Raw genomic sequence first — 22,110 nt, forward strand, 5'->3', positions numbered from 1 at the left:
CGTCCAGAATACTCGTTTTTCGATGAAAATTGACAGCTCTTCAGAAATAAATTTTGAAAGTCGCAAACCAAGTATTGCGCCCATTAGTTCCAGTCTTGGAATAGATAAGGGCTTAAGCGGCGCCACTCGGGTCTTAGACGCAACCAAGCAGCAACTGACGATTGACCCTTTCTCTGCTCGGAGGTATACTACGGCCGCGTACGCGTCTACACTGGCATCGACAAAGGTATGTAGCTGGATTCGTTCACCACCACTTACTAATGGATCGCACCGAGGAACCCGGATCTTTGCGATTGCCGGCATGCATCGTAGCCACTTCCACCATTTATCTTGTTGCTCTATACGTACAGGCTCGTCCCATGAAACGCCTGATCGCCATACTTCTTGCATCAAAATCTTTGCAGAGATGATGTGGAAACCTAAAAGTCCTAAAGGGTCGAATACTGTCATTATGATACGTAACATTTGACGCTTTGTTGGTATATGGTTTTCATCATAAATTTGTTCAGGAAAATTTTCGAAGAATGTTAGAACGTCTTCTGCGGGTGACCACCACATACCAAGTACCTTTTCATGCCGAGAGAGTGGTTCTTCAATATACTTGTCATTCTGTGTGGACTGCCCTGTTATAGCCAATAAAACTTTCCTGGAGTTAGATTTCCGGCTTCGCATTTCAAACCCTCCCTCAGAGTGAATAACACGTACTGTCTTGGCCAATTCGATCATCTCGTCTTCAGTTTCCACACTCTGAAGCCAATCATCTACGAAGGTGTTATCCAAGATCGCTTTAACAGCGCATGGGAGCTCGGCTTCAAAGCGGGCAGCATTTTTATTCTTAACGTAGTTAGCTAGCGATGGAGAACAAGTTGCCCCAAATGTCATTACTTGCATGACGTATTCGTTTGGTTGCTTGGATGTGTCACCTTCACGCCACAAAAACTTCTGAGCAGTCTGATCCTCCTGTCTAATGCGTATCTGGTGAAACATCTCACGGATGTCACCGCACAATGCTATAGGCTTTTCGCGAAACCTGATGAGAATACCCAACAGCGACTTCATTAGGTCTGGGCCTTTTAAAAGGACAGAGTTTAAGGAAGTCTTTCCTACAGCAGCTGCTGCATCCCAAACTAACCTGGTTTTATTTTTGTGAGGGTTGGTGACAGTAAATATTGGTATATACCAAGATTTTGGACCGGCCAGAACTTCCCCATCGCGCAGTTTTCGGACATAGCCTTTCTCCTCATATTGTTTAATGGTATCTACTAGAAATGACTTCAAGTTTGGATTCTTTGCCATCCTCTTCTCGAGACACAGTAGCCGCCGCATAGCCATGGGTTGGGACTCAGGCAAATGAATATAGTCATGCTTCCAAAGGAGACCAGTTTCCCATCGTTTATCACTCGGTAAATATTTCGTGGTTAAATCCATTATACGCTGCGAACGTTCGTCTTCCTTAGAAAGTAAAGTGGGTACTTCTTTTATACCAATTGATTCGACGGCATAGTGTGACTTAACTAGCTCCTCAATACTGCTATCAGAACTGCATGTACAAACATGCATTACGCGTTGGTGAAAGGTTCCGCCTACATAGTTACGCCCATAAACGGACCACCCTAGCTTACACTCCGCTGCTATTAAGTCGTCTCCATCCTGCTCGCGAATTTGTATTGGTACACCAAGCTTAATGTTATCGAGACCGATAAGAATGCGAGCTTGCGCTCCAATATATGGCTCCATTGGCAAATCCTTCAAATGATTTCTATGCGTTATAGCGCTGCCCTCGAGTGTTTGAATAGGTAGATTAAGACTAGTTACTGTTCGGACCCCCTTTATAAGGAACTTTCATGAGGTTGGACTTCGAGCAGAAATATGCAGCGCAACGGACTTTGAGTTAGCTTCGTTTTGAGTAACCTCGCCGGTCCATTGAAGGCAGAGTTCTTCCTTAGGTCCGTCAAGGCCGAGTTGTGATGCCAACTCGTCTTCGATGAGAGTACATGCTGACCCTTCGTCAATAAAGGCATACGTATCTATTGAACCTAGTTTACCTTGAAGTGTAACTGCTATATAGCGGAATATGGCGCATTTTTTCTCCTTGGCATGAAACAAGACTGTTTGATTACGAGAAAGGTTATCCTTGGGCTCAGAAACTTGTAGTGAGCTAATGTTGCCATGAGGTGAGTGAAGGAGTATGTTATGCGGCATTTTGCAGCCATCAACAGTACACTTCCTTTTAGAATTACAGCGCCGTACGAAATGCCGTTTGAAACATCTTATACATAGTTTGTTTTCCCTAATAAATTTCCACCTCATATCTATACTCATCGCTTTAAATTCCCCGCAATCCGACAGGGTATGTGTCTTTGAACACCTAGGACAGTTTTCTACTTCGGAGCGTCTGAAGTCATGAAGCATAACCCTCTCTCTAGATGTTTTACGACGTCCTTTTCTTTCCTCACTAGCATAAAGTGACGCATTACTATGCTCGATAGGTGTAACTTGGCTAGCGCAGGTGGCAAGATTGAACAGCCATTCGTCAAATAGTGCTATATCAACTCGCGCGTGAAACATACGGTGTTTACCCCAATCCAACCTAAGGTCGCATGGAAGTCTGCTTATCAAATCATTCAGGAGCATAGGATCGTTCAGGTAATCCTCTAGACCAATGGCTTGCATTGTAGCTCGATAATTTTGCACGGCCAGGGCAAAGTTAACTAAGGTATTCAGATTTTCAGTTTTGACAACGGGTTGCTGTCTTAATTTCTTTTGAAGAGTCTGGTGGATAACGTCCGGACGCCCATACAACATGCGTAGTGTTTCTATGGCGTAGGATATAGTACTAGGCATCATTAACTTTCCCCTTACGGCGTCCAAAGCTGAACCCTTTAAACATTTTTGCAACCGAATTAAATTTTCTTGGTCTGTGAAGCCACACCTTATCGTCGACTGTTCAAAATTAGTTATGAAGAGCGGCCACTCTTCGGGGTTGCCAGAAAAGGTTGGCAGGTCCTTGGACATTACCTGACGTGCAGCTACGTGCGATGTAGATAAATTTATATCTTCTAATGAGTTTCGTGAAAAGGGAAAGGTTGTATTTGCCACATTAAATGAAGTTGTGGGCGCTGTATAACTGCCAAAATTATTATTGGGTAATGCGTTTGGTACGCGCGTAGGAGTGAAATGGTGCGAAAGATGACCCTGAGTTATTGCGGCAGACGGCATTAGATGTGGAACAGATACATTGGAAAACGTAGTATTCGAAGAGGCGACATTATTTTGCAGTATGTGATTGCCGAAAGTTGTAGGATTTATTTGCGTACCCATTGTCGCAAATAAGTTGGCGTGTTGCGCCGTATCACGACAGTCACTAACCTGAGAATGAGCTACAGAGTAATTTTGCGTAGCTGGTTGGAAGTTGGCTCCGAATCTAAACGAGGTGGATGAGCAGGGTGCGCTAAAGTTTCGAGGCGCACCTTGCGTGCCGCGTGAGGCACTACTAAAAATATTGTTCTCTATGTCAAGAGTAGAAAACTGCGCACTAAGATTTTGCGCCCTATTGTCCGTGGTGGGTGCCGGGGGTGCCCAAGTCACTTGCGGACCTCTTTCCTTATTAGCATTATTACTTACGGCACGAGGAATTCTCGGTCGTTTTTGGGGTGGCGCCAGACGTAAGATACCAGAGCGTGTGCGAAGTGGTGACATATCAGGGTTGTTTAAATTCTGATTTGGCATAAAACTTGGAATAGTGTTACCTGTAGAAACTCGCGGCGTTGAGGCGGTGACCTGCTGGGAAGAACCTGGCTGTAAGTTATCTACCGTTGAAACATGTGCCTCTGTTGATATGTGTGCCTCTGGGGGCGCGCTGCCAGTTGCTGATGCTGGGGCGCCGGTCGAGGCGTTTATACCTGTTGACGCAGCCAATGTGGTAGAAGCAGCAGTATTGCGATTTTGCAAGGTTGCGCTAGGTAGTTCTGTTGCTTTAGCAGCCGCCAATTGTTCTTCGTCCGACATTTTCAGCCCAAGTTAAAGTTGAGGTTATGGTACCGCAGGAGCTCCGCTTATACAAATTGTATTGTGGCTGAACCGTGCCAATTGCAAACTTTTGTAGGCTTTTAAACAAAACTTCGCCGAAATTGCTCAATATATTGCCTAAACCAAAGTATTTTAGTTTTGTAGCGCCAGGTGTGAAATAAATAAACGTATTTTCAGTGATGATACAAATGCACTAAAATCTGCAAATTTATTCAGCGATTATTTACATACAAGGCTTACGTTTAATTTAATGAATAAACTTACACTTGTGTTTAGCTTAACACCCGAACGCTTTAAAGAGTACAGTTTTAAGTTTACTTGACTTATATATCGAAAAAAGGCAACTAGCGGAACTATTCCTTTAAAATGAATTTAATATAACAAAATATATAGAAATTAGCGGAACTCGCTGTTTTGCCGCTATTGAACGTAAATGTGAGAGCGCAGTAACTTGACAACGAATGAATGGGAATAGAAGTAAGCGAAAGGCACAGCCGGTTTGCGATGACACTAGCGCCGGCGTATTGTTTTACGGACGCCGCAACATATGTAATACCTGCCAAGATTTTAAGGGTTTTTTATTTCGCCCTGCAGAACTTTTTCATTTTCTTCTACTTAATATGGTAGGTGTCACAACCATTTTATAAAGTTTTTTCTAAAGTTATATTTCGCGTCAATAAAACAATCCAATTACCTTAACATATTTCATCCCTTTTTTCGTATTTGGTATAGAATTATGGCATTTTTTTCATTTTTCGTAATTTTCGATATCGAAAAAGTGGGCGTGGTCATAGTCGGATTTCGTTCATTTTTCATACCAAGATAAAGTGAGTTCAGATAAGTACGTGAACTGAGTTTAGTAAAGATATATCGATTTTTGCTCAAGTTATCGTGTTATCGGCCGAGCGGAAGGACAGACGGACGACTGTGTATAAAAACTGGGCGTGACATCAACCGATTTCGCCCATTTTCACAGAAAACAGTTATCTCCATAAAATCTATGCCCCTACCAAATTTCAAAAGGATTGGTTAATTTTTGTTCGACTTATGGCGTTAAAAGTATCCTAGACAAATTAAATGAAAAAGGGCGGAGCCACGCCCATTTTTAAATTTTCTTTTATTTTTGTATTTTGTTGCACCATATCATTACTGGGGTTGAATCTTAACATAATTTACTTATATACTGTAAAGATATTAAATTTTTTGTTAAAATTTTACTTTAAAAAAATTTTTTTTTTAAAAGTGGGCGTGGTCCTTCTCCGATTTTGCTAATTTTTATTAAGCGTACATATAGTAATAAGAGTAACGTTCCTGCCAAATTTCATCATGATATCTTCAACGACTGCCAAATTACAGCTTGCAAAAGTTTTAAATTACCTTCTTTTAAAAGTGGGCGGTGCCACGCCCATTGTCCAAAATTTTACTAATTTTCTATTTTGCGTCATAAGTTCAACTCATCTACCAAGTTTCGTCGCTTCATCGGTCTTTTGTAATGAATTATCGCACTTTTTCGGTTTTTCGAAATTTTCGATATCGAAAAAGTGGGCGTGGTTATAGTCCGATATCGTTCATTTTAAATAGCGATCTGAGATGAGTGCTCAGGAACCTACATACCAAATTTCATCAAGATACCTCAAAATTTACTCAAGTTATCGTGTTAACGGACGGACGGACGGACGGACGGACGGACGGACGGACATGGCTCAATCAAATTTTTTTTCGATCCTGATTATTTTGATATACGGAAGTCTATATCTATCTCGATTCCTTTATATATGTACAACCAACCGTTATCCAATCAAACTTAATATACTCTGTGAGCTCTGCTCAACTGAGTATAAAAATTCTTCCAACAATACCACCACCTCTGTATCAAAATCCAGATTATTTAAACGACTTCGATATCGGTACCGTGAATAATGAGTTTTTGAGATCTGAAGAAGTCAACGAAATAATTCGTCGAGGTCATCAAAAGTGTCCTGTTATTTTTCCACGTGATTGTCATGACGCGGCATTTCCTACCTCGTTGTTAAACAGAATCTTGCCAAATGGAGAGAAAGTGGAGCGTGACTGGTTAGTGTGGAGTGCCAGTAGCCATGCATTTTATTGCCTACCATCTCGTCTATTAAGCACCAATACTTTAAATCGACCTAAAATTTGTTCTGCGGATATTCGAAATTCCAGGTATGGAAGAAGCTAACTATACGATAAACTGCCATCACACGAAAACACTCAAGATCACATTAAATGTTATATTCAATGGCGATCTTTACAAAATCTAATTCAAAAGGAGGCTACAATTGATACACTTATCAATGACCAGCCAATAACTGCTGAAACTCAAAAGTGGAAAGAAATTTTATATAGAACTTTATTTTTGGGTGAAAGAGGCCTAGCAGAAACAGTGGACATTTTTTGAGCATCTAAGATCTCATAAGCCAATATGATCCGATACTTGAGATCATTTGGAGAAAATTAGGATTTCACAACAGCAGCACAAACGTTTACAAGTTCACTGTCTTTCCCAGACATTCAGAAAGAGTTTATAGAAATTTGTGCAAAACACGTGAGGGAAACTACATTAGATCAACGCAAGAAAGCCAAGTATTTTGCTATTATCGTTGATGCTACGCGTGATGCTAGTCACGTTGACTACCTTCATTTCGCGCTAACTCCATTTCAATTCGAAAGCAACAAATTTTACAATTCAAGAACGGTTCTTGGCTTTCATGAATTGTAACCAAAAAACTGGTAAGGAAATCGCAGAATTAATTTGCCACACTCTAGGTAAACATGAAATCCTATTAAAAGATTGTCGTGCAAAAGGGTACGATAACGGCGCCAATATGAAAGGAGCTTACAACGGAGCACTACGTAACATTCTCGACAAAAACTCGAATGCTGATTACTCGCCTTGTGCAACCCACAGTCTCAATTTATGTGGTGTTGATGCTGCAGAATGTTGTACGGCTGCAATTACTTTCTTCGGAGTTGTATAAAAATGTTTTACTATTTTCAGCAGCAGTGCACAACAATGGGACATCCTCAAAAGAAATGTACTGAGTTCTCTTCACAGTCTTTCAGACACCATGTGGCCAGATAGAATTGAGGCAATCAGGCCATTCGCAAACCATGTTCCAGGATTAACACAAGCACTAAACGCATTACTTAAGCTAAATTTGACTACACAAGCCTACGGAGATATTACCGGCATTCACAAATACAAGTTCGAATGTATCTTGCTGTCCTCAGTTTGGTTCAAAATACTGACTACCATTAATGAAAGAAACGTCGTACTCCAAGCTAGAGACGCCACGATAGATGTTGAGGTCCGACATCTGGTTCCCACCCCCATGAATTCAGAAAAAAAAATGCGGAAACACATTTTTTTCAGAAAACATTAGTCAAACCACTTTTTGCAGAAAGCCAAAATTCAGAAACAAAAATCAATATTCAGAAGTCAAATTTCAGAAGCCAAATTTCAGAAGTCAAATTTCAGAAGTCAAAATTTAATGTGTTTTAGCTGTCTGATTACTTTCTGAATTTTGACTTCTGAAATTTTTTTCAGCCTGGAACACAGCAACGTAGAAAGAAGGCGTTATATCGAATCGAATTATGGAATATGTATAATATCACCAAAATGGGCGAAGTCCGTACAAATAATTTTATCGAAAGGTGGCACAACGTCATTCGAAGTGCGTTTGGGACACACGCTAACATATTTAATTTCATAAATAAAATAAAAAATGAACATGCAATAATAGAAACAAAACTGCAGCATTTTTCAGCTGGACGCGAGCCATATCGGAAACGCAAGATCAAATATAAAGACTTCGTTTTTTTACATTGTAAATTCATTTGAAAAATATAAACGCGAAATAATTTAATTAATTACATGCATTACATTATACATAATTCCTTCCAAATTGAATGAATTTTGAGAAAAATTTAATGTTTTTTCTGTCGTCTGATTACTTTCTGAATTTTGACTTCTGAATTTTGCCTTCTGAAATTTGACTTCTGAATTTTCACTTCTGAAATTTGACTTTTGAAATTTGACTTCTGAAATTTGACTTCTGAGTTCCAAAAGATAAATTCTCATACAATTACAGATATCCAATTCCAGATATTAATATGACAATACGAAACCTCGGAAAAGCAAAGATTTTTCCCCAATAGATTTAGAATCAGGGTTTCATCAGATGTTAATTAAAGAATCTGATCGAGAAAAGACACCATTCTCTGTCAACGGCGCAAAGTAGGATTTTATCAGAATGCCACTCGGATTAAATAATGCACCCTCTATATTTCAACGATGCGTTGATGACATTCTTAGAGAATATATCGGGAAGTTCGCGTATGTTTATATTGATGACGTGCTAATTTGTTCATCCACACCAGAAGAACATATGGAACACATCCAGATTATAATTAACGCATTTCATAATGCTGCCACGAAAATTTCTGACGAAAAGTCAAATTTTTCCAGGATTCAGTTGAATACCTTGGACACAGGCCTGACGAGAAGGGGGGGGGGGGGATATCCGCCGGGGCCGGGGTTTCTCAGGGGACCCGAGATTTAGAGGTACTAAGACATTTTTTTTAATTCAGGAGTGTATTTAGTTGTTCCATGTGCAAATTTTAAGCCGAATTTCAAAACCAACGAATATTGATAATGATTTTTTGCCTGGACCTGAGGAGACAATAAAAACATAAAAAAAATGGGTTTCTCAGGGGGCCCGCGATTTAGAGGTACTAAGAAATTTTTTTAATTCAGGAGAGTCTTTAGTTGATCCATGTGCAAATTTTAAGCCGAATTTCAAAAGCGACGAATATTGATAATGATTTTTTGCCTGGGCCTACATCAAACAGACAATAAAAACATAAAAAAAATGGGTTTCTCAGGGGGCCCGCGATTTAGAGGTACGAAGAAATTTTTTTTAATTCAGAAGAGTCTTTATTTGTTCCATGTGCAAATTTTAAGCCGAATTTCAAAAGCAACGAATATTGATAATGATTTTTTCCTGGGCCTGGGGAAATAATAAAAACAAGAAACAAAAATGTGCTTCTCAGGGGGCCCGCGATTTAGAGGTCCTAAGAAATTTTTTTTAATTCAAGAGAGTCTTTAGTTGTTCCATGTGCAAATTTTAAGCCGAATTTCAAAAGCAACGAATATTGATAATGATTTTTTTTCCTGGGCCTGAGGAAACAATAAAAACATCAAACAAAAATGTGTTTCTCAGGGGGCCCGCGATTTAGAGGTCCTAATAAATGTTTTTTAATTCAAGAGAGTCTTTAGTTGTTCCATGTGCAAATTTTAAGCCGAATTTCAAAAGCAACGAATATTGGTAATGATTTTTTGCCTGACCCTGAGGAGACAATAAAAACATCAAACAAAAATATGTTTCTCAGGGGCCCGTGATTTAGAGGTACTAAGAATTTTTTTTTTAATTCAGGAGAGTCTTTAGTTGTTCCATGTGAACATTTTAAGCCGAATTTCAAAAGCAACGAATATTGATTATGATTCTTTGCCTGGACCTGAGGAGACAATAAAAACATCAAACAAAAATGTATGTTTACATGAATCCGAAATCATAAAGTTTTCGTGGTGACAGGTTCATCTTCAAAAATTCCAAAAATACCACCAACTCTGTATCAAAGTCCAGATTATTTAAACGACTTCGATATCGGTACCGTGAATAATGAGTTTTTGCGATCTGAAGAAGTCAACGAAATAATTCGTCGAGGTCATCAAAAGTGTCCTGTTATTTTTCCAAGTGATTGTCATGATGACGCATTTCCTACCTCGTTGTTAAAGAGAATCTTGCCAAATGGAGAGAAAGTGGAGCGTGACTGGTTAGCGTGGAGTGCCAGTAGCCATGCATTTTATTGCCTACCATGTCGTCTATTAAGCACCAATACTGTAAATCGACCTAAAATTTGTTCTGCGGATATTCGAAATTCCAGGTATTGAAGAAGCTAACTATACGATAAACTGCCATCAAACGAAAATACTCAAGATCACATTAAATGTTATATTCAAGGCGATCTTTACAAAATCTAATTCAAAAGGAAGCTACAATTGATACACTTATCAATGACCAGCCAATAACTGCTGAAACTCAAAAGTGGAAAGAAATTTTATATAGAACTTTGGACACTCTTTTATTTTTGGGTGAAAGAGGCCTATCATTCAAAGGCGAAAGTATATATCTTCGTGAACGAAACAATGGACATTTTTTGGGCATCTAAGATCTCATAAGCCAATAAGATCCGATACTTAGAGATCATTTGGAGAAAGTTAAGATTTCACAACAGCAGCACAAACGTTTACAAGTTCACTATCTTTCGCCAGACATTCAGAACGAGTTTATAGAAATTAGTGCAAAGCACGTGATGGAAACTACATTAGATCAACGCAACAAAGCCAAGTATTTTGCTATTATCGTTGATGCTACGCATGATGCTAGTCACGTTGACTACCTTCATTTTGCGCTAACTCCATTTCAATTCGAAAGCAACAAATTTTACAACTCAAGAACAGTTCTTGGCTTTCATGAATTGTAACCAAAAAACTGGTACTGAAATCGCAGATTTAATTTGCCGTACCCTAGGTAAACATGAAATCCTATTAAAAGATTGTCGTGCAAAAGGGTACGATAACGGCGCCAATATGAAAGGAGCTTACAACGGAGCACTACGTAACATTCTCGACAAAAACTGATTACTCGCCTTGTGCAACCCACAGTCTCAATTTATGTGGTGTTGATGCTGCAGAATGTTGTACGGCTGCAATTACTTTCTTCGGAGTTGTATAAAAATGTTTTACTATTTTCAGCAGCAGTGCACAACAATGGGTCATCCTCAAAAGAAATGTACCGAACTCTCTTCACAGTCTTTCAGACACTAGGTGGTCGGCTAGAATTGAGGCAATCAGACCATTCGCAAACCATGTTCCAGGATTAACACAAGCACTAAACGGATTACTTAAGCTAAATTTGACTGCACAAGTATACGGAGATATTACCGGCATTCTCAAGTACATCGACAAGTTCGAATGTATCTTGCTGTCCTCAATTTGGTTCAAAATACTGACTACCATTAATGAAAGAAACGTCGTACTCCAAGCTAGAGACGCCACGATAGATATTGAGGTCCGACATATGGTTCCCCCATAAATTCAGAAAAAAACAATTCGGGAACACATTTGTTCAGAAACCACTAGCCAAAACACTTTTTCAGAAAGCCAAAATTCAGAAACAAAAATTCAGATCAATATTCAGAAGTCAAATTTCAGAAGCCAAATTTCAGAAGTAAAATTTCAGAAGTAAAATTTCAGAAGTCAAAATTTAATGTTTTTTTGCTGTCTGATTACTTTCTGAATTTTGACTTCTGAAATTTTTTTCAGCCTGAAACACAGCAACGTAGAAAGAAGGCGTTATATCGAATCGAATAAATAAAATAAAAAGCGAACATGCAATAATAGAAACAAAACTGCAGCAATTTTCAGCTGGACGCGAGCCATATCGGAAAAGCAAGATAAAATATAAAGACTTCGTTTTTTAACATTGTAAATTCATTTGAAAAAGATAAACGCGAAAAGATTTAATTAATTACATGCTTGCTATTGCACACAATTTAAATTTTTAGATTTTACTACCTTTTTATTATACATAATTCCTTCCAAATAAATGCACGTTTCTGAATTTTGAGAAAAATTTTATGTTTTTTCTGTCGTCTGATTACTTTCTGAATTTTGACTTCTGAGTTTTGCCTTCTGAAATTTGACTTCTGAAATTTGAGTTTTGAAATTTGACTTCTGAAATTTGACTTCTGCGATTTGACTTCTGAGTTTTGACCTCTGAATTTTGTCTTTCGGAAAAAAGGGTTCTGACTAATGTTTGCTGAAAAAATGTGTTTCTGAATTTATGGGGGGCACCCTGACATCTAGATGCCTTATTAGCTGATTTGAAGTTGATCAGGAACCAAATGGAAACAATTTTAAACGAATGCAAAACAGTTGCTATTCAGTTGAACATCTTGCCAAAGTTTACGGACAGAGAAAACCCAATAGACGTTTTGAAGATAATGGAAATGAGATGATTATGGATGATCCAGAGTCTGATTTTAAAAACAATACATTCTTGGTGATCGTCAATTTGGTAATCACTGGCATTACTGAACGATTTGCAGCTACGAGAAATTTGAACGAGACGTTTTCCTTTTTATGGCAATTTGGAGACATGGATGAAAGTACGGTTCGGGCGAGTGCATCAAAATTTGTCAAAAAATACAAGTCGGACGTTTCTCAGAGCTAAGAATGCGAAATAATTCAGTTGAAACACATTTACGAAGCAAATTTTGATAAAGGTCTGTCACCATTGGAATTGCTAAATGCAGTCTATGTTCAAAATCTGTATACAATTTTCCCCAACATTTGTGTTGTCTTACGTATCTTTTACTATATATCTGTTACTGTAGCTAGTGCAGAACGTTCTTTCAGCGTCCTTGCAAGAATCAAAAACTTTCATAGATCGTGTTCATCTCAAGAGCGAGTTTCAGAACTTGCCACACTTTGTGTTGAATCCGTTTTGGCAAGACAGTTAAATTTTGATATTATTACAAGAAATTTTGCAGCGAAAAAAGTAAGAAAAGCCACTCTTTGATATCCGCACCTTCTATATTAAATAATTAAAATTTATAATCATCACTAAATTTATCAGAAATGTATTAAAATGTTACCAAATAACTAGAAAAGATTATTTGAAACAATATGTGGCTGTTAAAGAATTTTATTTCTACTTTACAATAAAACAGTATGAATATTAAATATTCTGTGTTAATTTTGTTTTCAGCTATTAGTTCAAAAATATTTAGTTGATGTGGCAAAAATTTTTTTTATGTAATCCATCAATACTGATTCATGAATAAGACGTCATTAATTCAAATTAAACAAATGTATTAGTGGATTTTTTATAGGGGGCCCGTAAATTGTATAGTCCCGGGCCCGGATTTTCTCTCTACGGTCCTGCTTGGATATATTATAAAACACAATAAAATCACAGTAGATCCAAAAAAGATCGAAACTATAAAAAACTACCCACAACTAAAAAATTTAAAGGAATTACGATCTTTCTTAGGACTTGCTAGTTATTATAGGAAATTCATTAAAGATTTTACCAAAATCACGAAGCCTTTAACAATCCATTTGAGAGGAGAATTAGAAATTGTATCGAAAAATCAAAGTGTTAAAGTACCAATAAAATTAGACATAGAAGCAGTAGAAGCCTTGGAAAATATAAAAAACACCATACAAGAGGAAGTTAAACTTTTCCAACCCGATTTTTCTAAACCATTTAGTTTAACAACCGATGCTAGTAATTTCGCTATCGGGGCAGTTTTATCTCAAAATCGCCACCCGATCGCATTCATTTAACGCACACTAAATGAAACAGAACAAAACTATAGTACAAATGTGAAAGAACTACTAGCAATTGTGTGGTCCTTACAAAAACTTAGAAACTATTTGTACTTAACAAACTTAACAATTTACACGGATCACCAATCCCTATTATTTTAGATTTCTGAAAAATATCCAAATGGGAAATTAAAGCGTTGAAAGAATTTATTTGAAGAATACGGTGCCAAACTTGTTTATAAACCTGGCCACCAGAATGTTGTTGCAGATGCACCTTCACGGCAGCAAATCAATAACACAACAAATTGTTCAGATCACTCACAACAAAGTTCTCCTGTTGAGACTATAAAAAAGGTTAAACAATTACTAAACTCTTTCAAAAATCAAATAATTATTTTACAAGATAACGAAAAGAATGAAGCTCTTAATCAAACAACATTTCCCGTTCAATTTAGACAAACAATATTTTTTAAAGATACACCGGATTTGCTATCTAAACTTAAAGACATAATCAATCCAAAAATTATTAATGCGATAAAAATAGAAGAGGAAATACTATTTCATCTAAAACAAGAAATTTTTCCACCTTCACAAGTTGTCCCCTGGTGCTAGCCCAAAATCAGTTAAATGACGTAACTTCTTTAAACGAAGAAAAGGAAGTCATCACACAGACACATAAACGTGCGCATAGGAACTATAAAAATAACATACAAGAAATACTATTAACCCATTACTGGCCCAATATTAAAGAGATGTGCCGCAAAGAAGCCGTAGATTGTGAAATATGTCTACAGCACAAATATGAGAGACAACCAAATAAACAACCTATTGGAAAAACTCCAATTCTCACAAGTAGGGGAATATATAGAGATGGACGTATTCCATATTAATAACATGCAGTACCTTAGCTCCATAGACAGATACTCCAAATTCTGCTTCCTACGAAAACTAGACACAAAGATAAATTGTCACGAATACATAGAAGAACTACTCACACAAGTTTACCCGAATGGCAGGTATCTCACGACCATAGTACAAGTCTACAAGTAGGATATGTAGCAGCACGCACATACACAGCCACGCTCACCTGATAAAATGCTTGTTCTTGTTCGTTTTTTTTGTGGATGTTATTTGGCACTGTTGTACTTATTAGGACCAAAAAAAGTTTAGTAGCTGCTATCGGAAACTGCTTAAAATTTTTATTGTTATACTACAAAGAAATATACTTATTTACTTTCAAACGAGCACTTAATTACATCTCTCTTTAACATCCATATATTTTGGACAATTTTAGTTAACAAATTGTGATACTTTATTACCGGGGACGATTGCTAAAACACGACCAAAACCGTCGGGGGAGGTATTACTAGACGCGTTTTTGCCTCGCTTCCAATAATTCGAATACTTTTTATCTTTGGACTATTGATAACAGGACAAACCGCGTCTTTTTATTTCTCTTTCCACATTTTTGGACGGGTTATTGCAGTCGACCACGGTGTTTTTCGCGGAGAACTTTTGAACGGGTAGAAACATTTAGCACCCGTGTTTGTATTCTTAATGCTGGAATAACTACGCGTTCTCAGATACCCCAATTCAAGACTTTTGTATAATTTTCTGTAGGACCCATATAGGTGCACTACATTTTCAAAAAATTTACCATCACAGCAACCCATATTTGATATTCCGCTCCATTTTTTGTTTCCCTGTGTCGCTTTCCAAGACAGCAACCCCGGCAATTTTGACACTTCGTTCAGTGTCAAACGCAAGTTCCACGCAGGTTCCACTGAGTTCCACAATAGTTTGACACTGACCGAAGTGTCAAACTGCAGTGTGTTAGAAAGAGAAAGGAATTGTTTCCTTCTCATACATATTGTAACGAATTTACTTGCAAGTCCTCTTATTTGCAATCCTCTGCTAAGTTCGAATCACTAAACTGTTGAATAAATAACTCCAATATTGAATAATGGAAAAATAGCCTTTATTAAAGTACTTCACAATGACACTTATACTTTGCTACTCGCTGGCTTAATAACCAAACTGATTGATAACTCAAATTGAACTCTACTATTGGCCGCCAGATCGCGTGCTTAATCAATAACTGATTGATTGCTCAACTCAAACTGAATTACAGCGCCTCTACATCTATTGCCTTTTATACCCTTTGGTTTCCTCGTTCGCATTTTTCCAGAATCTACTAGCATTGTCCATGAGCTCTCAAACTTCTCAGCTATAACTAAAATTGCACAATTTTATACATCTTTTAGGCGCTTCCAGAATCTACTAGTCCAGTAGCTCTCAAACTTCTCAGATATATGCATGTGTTTGCGCATTGACTCTCCGCTGCTCGTATTCGTACATGGTACATATGTGTAGACGCAATTATTTATTCGTTTATGTAGATACATAAAGATTGAATTATTGATGTGAATGTTTGTAGTTTACAGTCTCTCGCGCGCACATAGGCGTATAAGTAAATGCATCTGTGTGTGACATCTCTTGGCTGCCTTATATATGTGTATACATGATTTGATTATTGACGTAAATATCGCTTAGCATGGCCTTAGTGATGGTATAGCTTAGTGATGCTAATATCCGTGACACTGCCCTCCATCTAAGTCTGATCGTCCCGATCAGACAAATCTATCGATCTAAATGCTGCTAATCTCTCCAAATGAACCACTTTTATTTTGGTTCGTGGTTTGGTAGTGGTTTGTATGCGGTACACTACATCGTTGATCCGTTTTACAACTTTGTATGGACTTTCCCAGTTACCCTGCAATTTTGGGGACAAACCTTTTTTTCGTTGTGGGTTGTATAGCAGCACCAAATCTCCTTCCTGAAACCCTTCCGAATTAATTGCTTTATCGTACCTCGCTTTCATCTTGTCACTCATAATCTTTGCTCGTTGCCTTACCAGATTGTGTATCTCTCTCAGCTCTTCTTCCAAGACACCAGTGGATTTCTTGACATTCCTCTCCGCATCAGCATCTATCCCATACTTCAAATCAGCTGGCAGTCGAAGGTCATTGCCAAAAATTACCTTTGCGGGAGTTTCGCCCGTTGTGTCATGTACTGCCGATCGGTAGGCCATCAAGAATAATGATATGTGTGTATCCCAGTCCTATGGTACTTGTCTACTACTTTCCTTAAATGCTCCTCCAATGTTCTATTGAAACGTTCCACCATACCATCGGACTGAGGATGCAATGCAGTTGTCCGTGTTTTCCGAATGCCCAACTTCTTGCACATTTCTTGGAACACAGCTGATTCAAAACCTGCCTTGGTCAGAATGTAACTCCATTGGTACACCATACCTTGCAACCCATTCGTTTTTAACCACTTCTGCTACTGTTTCTGCTTCTTGGTTGGGGATTGGGTATACTTCTGGCCATTTACTGAAATAATCCATAACCACCAGTACGTATTTGTTTCCGCGGTTGCTAGTAGGAAATGGACCTGCGACATCCATGGCGATCCTTTCAAATGGTGCACCTGAAATATACTGCTTCATCTGGCCATGACTTCGGGTTTTGGGCCCTTTCGCTCTGTTGCATACCTCGCAATTGGCAATCCACTCGGTGACCGACTGACGGCAACCAACCCAATAGAATCTCTGCTTAATTTTCTCGAGTGTCTTCGTGATTCCAAGATGACCTCCACTTGGACCATTGTGCAGCGCTGAGCACGTCAGGAATCCTCTTTCTGGGAACAACTATCAGTTTCTTCTTGCATTGACCATCCTCACTCTCCCATACTCGATGCAAGCAACCGGATATCAATTCTTAACTGTTCCACTGTGCCCAATATGACTTCGAAATGGGACTCTCTGCTGACATCTCCTCTCTGTTTGGTCTTTCGTTTCGTTCGAGCCCTTGCATAACATGTGACAGATCTGTATCTTCTAGCTGACACTTTCTTAGTTGTTCGTTGTCCCATTCATCCGTACACGTTATAGTCATTAGCCGGACATCTATAATGTCTTCTTTACCCTCGGCCTTTGAGCAGTGCTTGCATTCCAGACTACATGGTCTTCGTGACATTGCATCAGCATTTCCATGGGTACTACCTTTTCGATGCTCAATGGAAAAGTCATAGCTTTGTAGTCGCTCGATCCACCGTGCCAATTGTCCTTCCGGATTACGGAACTGCAGAAGCCATTTCAACGCTGCGTGATCTGTCCTGACACGGAATCGCTGGCCGTAGTGGTATTTGTGAAAATGTTTAATGCACTCTACCAATGCCAACAGCTCTCTCCGTGTAACGCAATAGTTCCTCTCTGGTTTTCCAATTGAACGGCTGTAATATGCAACTACCTTCTCTTGTCCATCGGCCAGTTTTGATAAAACGCCTCCTATAGCATATCCGCTCGCATCTGTATCTAGAGTAAAAGTTGCTCCTGGAATCGGGTATGCCAACATTGTGGCAGTGCACAACCGCTCTTTCAATGTTTGGAAAGCTACTTCTTGCTCCTTCTTCCATTCAAAAGCTTTATTTTTTCTTGTTAGCTCATGGAGACTATGGGCTCCGCTGGCAAAATTTGGTACAAATCGGCGGTAATATGTGCACAGCCCAAGGAAACTTCTCAATTCATGCAGATTCTGTGGTCTTGGGCAATCCTTTACTGCCTCTATCTTTTCATTCGCTGTACAGACACCTTGTGTCGTTACCTTGTGGCCCAAATAATTAACTTCCTTTTTAAACAGCGTACACTTTTTGGGACTTAACTTCAGACCAGCGCCAGCTATTCTCTGGAAAACTTCCTCCAAGTTCTTAAGATGTTCATCAAAACTCTTGCCCAATACGATGATGTCGTCCAGGTACACCAAGCATGTTTTCCAATGTAGTCCTTTCAGTACCTGGTCCACGAGTCTCTCAAAAGTAGCTGGTGCATTACAAAGTCCAAAAGGCATCACTGTAAATTGCCAAAGACCATCACCGACCCTGAAGGCTGTTTTCTCTTTATCTTCCTCCTTCAGCTCAACTTGCCAGTAGCCGCTTTTCAAGTCCAGTGTGGAAAACCATTTCGTACCAGATAGCGAGTCCAGAGTGTTGTCAATTCTTGGTAACGGGTAGCTATCCTTTTTCGTAACGTCATTCAACTTCCGGTAGTCCACGCAAAACCTCATTTTTCCATCCTTCTTCTTTACAAGTACTACCGGTGAGCTCCATGGACTTGCTGATGGTTCGATGACGCCGCTGTCACTCATTTCTTGTATGATTTGACTCACAACTTCCCGCTTCGCTAGTGGAACACTACGTGGAGCTTGACGGATCGGCCTCGCATCTCCAGTGTCAATTTGATGTTTCACAACATTAGTGCGGCCTGGTTTGGAACCATCCTGGTCAAATATGTTCGCGTATTTTATGAGCAGTTGTTTTGCCTTACTCTGATAACCTTCCTCTAGCCCATGCGTCCATGCCGTGATATCATTTGAAAGATCAGTATTTCCAGATGAAACGTGTTCCTGGAGCTGTTCATAGTTAATAACTACTTCAGCCTCTTGGCATCTTCCCAAAATAGCTCCTTTGGTCAAATTGAATGGTGACTTGAACTCATTGAGTACTCTTACCGGAATACGTCCATCTTGTTTTGTCATAGCCAGAGTTTTTCCTACAAGTATGTTCAGTGCTGATTTATTTGCTGCTTCGACAACCCACAATTTGTTTGTCCCACAATCTCCATCAATCTTTGCCCAGATGACTGCTTCTGATTTTGGTGGTATTTGCTGACTCTCTTCCACCAGCACTCGTTTACTGCTGTAGCCTCTCTCGTAGCCGAAATTAAGTGGCACATCCACGTTCTTATATCGCATCGTCTTGCTTTGCGTATCGATTTTGATGCCTTGGTTGATTAAGAAGTCCACTCCAATTATGATTTCATCAACAATACCTGCCACTATAAAATTATGAAGTACCGTGACGTTCCCAATTGCTACTTCACATTCTACTTCTCCAATTACCTGGATGTCTTCTCCAGTGGTTGTACGCAATATTGCTCCATGCAATGGTCTTGTTGACTAAATCAGCTCGAATTATGGAATGAGATGCACCCGTATCTACAGTCAGTAAACGTTCCTTTCCATCCACATGTCCTCCGACAGTAAGATTGCTCGACCTTCTTCCAATTTGTGAGATAGAGATTATGGGGCATTCAATTGAGGGAGTCAGCTGTCGCCCCGTGCAGCTGACTCGCTTTAGTTTAACGATTGATTTGTCTTGGAGATTTGCTCACCTTTTACGTCCACCCACATTGTTGGAACTGTTAGGGTTGGTGTTGCAATAACGCGCAATATGCCCTGGTTTTCCACACTTAAAGCATTTGACTGCATCATTATTCTTCTGCTGCGTACCCTTCAATGCTTCCAAAATTGCGTCTACCCAGTCTGGCTTTTCCACTTCCACTCGATGAGCTTTGTACGCTGGCTTACTCAAAAGTGAGGCTGTTTCCTGAGTCAGTACATGCGATACCGTTTCAGCAAACGTTAGTTTTGGATTCGCATATGTAGCCCGCTTCGTTTCCACATCTCGTATGCCATTTATGAAGCTCTGGATTTTTACCCTTTCAGTGTATTCCACGGGTGCGTCCGCATTTGCAAGATGAGCCAATCTTTCAATATCTGAAGCAAACTCCTGCAATGTCTCATTTGCTTTTTGGTAGCGGTTTTGCAACTCAATTTGGAATATCTGTTTCCTATGCTCGCTTCCGTAACGTCTCTCTAAAGCGCTCATCAATGTTTCGTAGTGGCTCCGCTCGTACTCTGGGATGGTCTGTAAGATTTCCGCGGCAGGCCCTTTCAGTGCCACGAACAGAGCTGCAACTTTATCTTCAGCATTCCATTGGTTCACTGCTGCGGTCTTCTCAAACTGTAGCTTAAAGACCTGTAAAGGAACAAAACCGTCAAAGGATGGTGTTTTTACCTTTGCATCCACCTCGGCCTCGATTTTTTCTTCAAACTGTAAAATGTTTGTATCTTGCGCCTCCAACTTCGAGGAAATACGTCCTTCTTGCTCTTCCAGTTGAGCAGAGATCTGCGATGATATCTGTGCTGAAATTTGAGCCGACATTTCGGATATCCGTGCCTCTTGTGCTTCCATCTTCGATGTAATCTGTGTCGACATTTCTGACATACGGGTTTTCTGTTCTTCTAGTTGTGTTTCCATCTTAGATGTTATATCTGTCTTTTGCGATTCCAGTTGAGATGACATGTTGGTGGATATTTGTGATGACATTTCGGACATTTGTGCCGATATTGCATCCAATATCATGTTCAAGTCTGTGTTCGCCATTGTTTGCGGTGTTTCATTTTTCTCCTCCAATTTTGTTGTCTCATCGCCATCAAGATGAAAGACATACTCTTCCACGTCAATTCCTTCTAATTCCATTGCCTCTCGTAGTCGTGCCTGAAGTTCGAGTTTAATGCCGATTGTATTCAATCCACGGTTCTCCAACTCCTTCTTCAGTTGCGGGATCTTCAATTCACTTAACTTTGCCATGTCCTTGTTGTCCTCTAGAATTTATTCAACAATTCCTCTTCTGACACCAATTGTAACGAATTTACTTGCAAACCCTCTTATTTGCAATCCTCTGCCAAGTTCGAATCACTAAACTGTTGAATAAATAACTCCAATATTGAATAATGGAAAAATAGCCTTTATTAAAGTACTTCACAATGACACTTTTACTTTGCTACTCGCTGGCTTAATAACCAAACTGATTGATAACTCAAATTGAACTCTACTATTGGCTGCTTAATCAATAACTGATTGATTGCTCAACTCAAACTGAATTACAGCGCCTCTACATCTGTTGCCTTTTATACCCTTTGGTTTCCTCGTTCGCATTTTTCCAGAATCTACTAGCATTGTCCATGAGCTCTCAAACTTCTCAGCTATAACTAAAATTGCACAATTTTATACATCTTTTAGGCGCTTCCAGAATCTACTAGTCCAGTAGCTCTCAAACTTCTCAGATATAAGCATTGACTCTCTGCTGCTCGTATTCGTACATGGTACATATGTGTAGACGCAATTATTTATTCGTTTATGTAGATACATAAAGATTGAATTATTGATGTGAATGTTTGTAGTTTACAGTCTCTCGCGCGCACATAGGCGTATAAGTAAATGTATCTGTGTGTGACATCTCTTGGCTGCCTTATATATGTGTATACATGATTTGATTATTGACGTAAATATCGCTTAGCATGGCCTTAGTGATGGTATAGCTTAGTGATGCTAATATCCGTGACAATATCATACATGTAAACCTGTACTATGCTCACGACTGATAACCAAAGTATATTTAAGGGAAACATGGCAAAATTCTTGTATAGCCGACTACAAATAACACAGACCGTCACATCATTCGACATCAAACGCCCAAGTTGAACGGTTACATAGTACACTTATCGAGCTCTGTCAAAGTTTATCTGCAGATAATAAAACCGCTCCTGCTGACGAACTATCCAACGCAGTTCGCCAATACAACAGGACGATCCATTCAGGAACAGGATATAAGCCTGAATACGTTTTCTATAACCGCGAAAAGTATCCTGGTATCAAAGAAATACTTGAGAATAACACTGGTTTACAGCCAAAATGCACCAGAGACACCATTATGAAATTCCGGTGTAAAATCAGCCTCTGATTCCGAAAATCAAGGC

The 22,110-nt window shown here is 39.2% G+C and overlaps 1 protein-coding gene and 1 long non-coding RNA gene across 2 annotated transcripts in view; one reads left to right on the top strand and one right to left on the bottom strand.

The window, feature by feature from the left end:
- Positions 1-22,110, top strand: part of LOC137250005 (uncharacterized) — a 259,672-nt gene that overhangs the window by 199,924 nt on the left and 37,638 nt on the right. The gene's annotated exons all lie outside the window — the stretch shown is intronic.
- LOC137248028 (uncharacterized) lies at positions 1,089-4,323 on the bottom strand. Its single transcript, XM_067778918.1, has 2 exons — positions 4,294-4,323; positions 1,089-4,229 (listed from the first exon to the last, which is right to left on the bottom strand). Exon 2 carries the CDS (start codon positions 4,006-4,008, stop codon positions 1,843-1,845), a length of 2,166 nt encoding a protein of 721 aa, XP_067635019.1. The 5' UTR covers positions 4,009-4,229; positions 4,294-4,323; the 3' UTR covers positions 1,089-1,842.

Source organism: Eurosta solidaginis, chromosome 4, assembly GCF_040869045.1.
Source record: "Eurosta solidaginis isolate ZX-2024a chromosome 4, ASM4086904v1, whole genome shotgun sequence".
In the NCBI taxonomy this organism is placed as follows: Eukaryota; Metazoa; Arthropoda; class Insecta; order Diptera; family Tephritidae; genus Eurosta; species Eurosta solidaginis.